Source organism: Palaemon carinicauda, chromosome 5 (genome assembly GCF_036898095.1).
Source record: "Palaemon carinicauda isolate YSFRI2023 chromosome 5, ASM3689809v2, whole genome shotgun sequence".
Taxonomy (NCBI): domain Eukaryota; kingdom Metazoa; phylum Arthropoda; class Malacostraca; order Decapoda; family Palaemonidae; genus Palaemon; species Palaemon carinicauda.
The window spans coordinates 66,933,910-66,936,409 of NC_090729.1; the positions used below are offsets into that span (position 1 = coordinate 66,933,910).

At 36.0% G+C, this 2,500-nt stretch overlaps 1 protein-coding gene across 6 annotated transcripts in view; it reads right to left on the reverse strand.

Annotated features, from left to right (window-relative positions):
- Window positions 1-2,500, reverse strand: part of LOC137640457 (FMRFamide receptor-like) — an 81,859-nt gene that overhangs the window by 3,951 nt on the left and 75,408 nt on the right. For all 6 annotated transcript variants that reach the window (XM_068372999.1, XM_068372997.1, XM_068372996.1 and 3 more), the window contains exons 7-8: window positions 2,365-2,500; window positions 625-835 (exon numbers count right to left, since the gene is read on the reverse strand). The exon at window positions 2,365-2,500 is cut by the window's right edge and continues 139 nt beyond it. In XM_068372999.1, coding sequence (XP_068229100.1) covers window positions 625-835; window positions 2,365-2,500 — 347 coding nt within the window. The remainder of the gene's footprint in view (window positions 1-624; window positions 836-2,364) is intronic.

The following is a 2,500-nucleotide window of genomic DNA, read 5'->3' on the forward strand; positions in this document are numbered from 1 at the left end:
AAGAGTTGTTCTACTTGTGTATACTATATATTAACAATGAATTATGAATTTTTTTAATTTTTCATTACCCTTCTACAAATAAATTCTAAAAATCAGCATATCAAATCTAAAACATTGAACAATAACATATCTAAATGGCATGCTAATTATCTTAGATTTACCTCAGTGATGTCCTAAAGAGACTTCAGACTTGTTACATGGACTATTTACTTACCTTTCCGAAACTTGACAAATCTTGCGAATCGATTTGCGATCAGACCTTACAAAGGTTTAACGACATTTCTGTAATTTCACGAGTACAATTGTTTCAAGAGTAACGGAATCCATCCGTTTTTCGGGGAGGGGAACTATAATGCCCTTTTTTTAAAGCATGTCTTTTATTTAGATTATTTATATTTTTGCATTCATTTTTAATGTTTAGGTTCCATTTACGGGTAAAGTTCTGCCTAATCAGATGACCATGCGAAGCAAACGATTTGGTTTCTTGACCAAGACCAAATTTCAAAGAATGTCGGGAACTCAGGGAGGGGGACAACCATCAAACAACATGACTTAGAGAGCCGTGCATCATGCAATTTAGCTTTTTGGAATATATATGAACAAGGGCCATGCAGGATCGCGAACCTTCCGGAGTAGTGGGCGCGTAGCTGCTACATCATCGGGAGTTGAGTGGAGGGTGGCGTTTGTGGGCACTAGGAGGGCTGGTGTGGTGGTGGTGTGCTGTGAAGGGTTGTGTGAGGGACTGGGCACGGTTAAATAGTGTCCCGGATGTCGCTGGGCTGGATGGGTGCGACCGTGAGTGGGACTACTGCGGGGGCTTCCAGATCCGCTGCTTCTGTCACGTACAATAAAACACACCTGGGTCAGGTTTTTTATCTTTGCGAATGAAATCGGCCTCCCGGAGAGGTAGATGGGACTCTACCCCTCTTGACATATCTGTTTGAAATCGTTCAGTGCCCGAAAAGATTCTGATGAAGATGGGCATCTATCATTGTTAGTCCGGGAAGTTTTTAGACAAATAGTTGAAATGTTAACTAACTTCTGACCAGGTTTCAGTTGTGAATGCTTGGATTATGAGAGCTTTTGCTTTGATACTGCAACGAATTGAGTTATTTCAAGACATTTTCAGTTGATGACACTAAATTTTGAATATCAAGTTCTTTTAGCAATATATATACTTTTTGATTACCCACACCCTTTAGTTTTTAATCTAAATTTCAAATACCTTTCGCAAATTAAAGAAAAAATAAAACTGGAAGCTGAGTTCAACTTATTTTTTATGATAGGGAGGATTGATTTCATATATCTTACAACTACCGTGATTTTCTATTGTTGATAGAAAATTTTGATGAAAAAAATAAGTAAAAAGAAAAATGTCTTCAAGCGTTTTCTGCGGTAATGATAGTGAATAAATAGTACATAGAGTATTGCAATGCACTTTCTTCTAGGTCCAGTGTAGGCCTCACTAAATTCCTTGAATGTAATTTACGATCATGTAAACGAGGCAGCATTGATATAATCTTTCCTAGTAATTTCTAATATAATTTCTTTAAAAAATTAATATTTCAGGGAAGATGATTTATTGAGGTAATTATTGTACACCTCACTACATTTTAGCTTCATTTAGCTTTGCAACAGAAAATACTAAACATCATCTTTATGAAAAATTGTCTGTATATGTGAATTCTGATTTCATAATATTAAAGAAACTATCTATTGTGTTCCCTGAATGGTTAACATTTATGTTTTTACTAAAGTAATCCTCTCTCTCTCTCTCTCTCTCTCTCTCTCTCTCTCTCTCTCTCTCTCTCTCTCTCTCTCTCTCTCTCTCTCCATGTTTGATGCAGTGTTAGAAAATATATCTACATTTCTATGGAAATTAATATTATAAAAAAAAAGCAGATGAAGCCATCGTTAATTATTTAATGAATACTTTTCTAATTTTGATTCTATCATTAGTTAAAATGCCCTCTGATGGCGTATGGATTAGAAGTATTACAATACTATTTTGTTTTCTTTCTATCTCTTATAGAGAGCTATAAAAAAAGGAATTCATTCTCGGTACTCTCATCAATAATACAACCTTTTTATGTTATTTTTTTCCTGCTCTAAATGATTCATTATATCGTGTCTAAAATGACATTGATATTTGAATTTTATCACCTCTTTTGTATTTCAATCATTAAAAAAAAAAAAAAAAAGTTATTATTCGAATTCTGGACGAAAATAGGTTTTAATTTGTCATTTGTATCTCAGCGCAGTTCCTCATAACCAAAGCATTCCCGGACAGTCATTACAGTCCATTTTCCTCCGTTTTATCGTTTGATTAAATACCAAATCTACCAAGCTATTCTACCCACTAACCTGTGCGATGACCGCCGTGACATCCTGATGGATGACATCCTTGAGAAGCGAGGACTGCCGTCATCCACGTTGCTGTAAGCCGTTGCCATCCATGAGTGCATGGGAGACGGATGGCGGTACCACCTGGAGCAGAAGG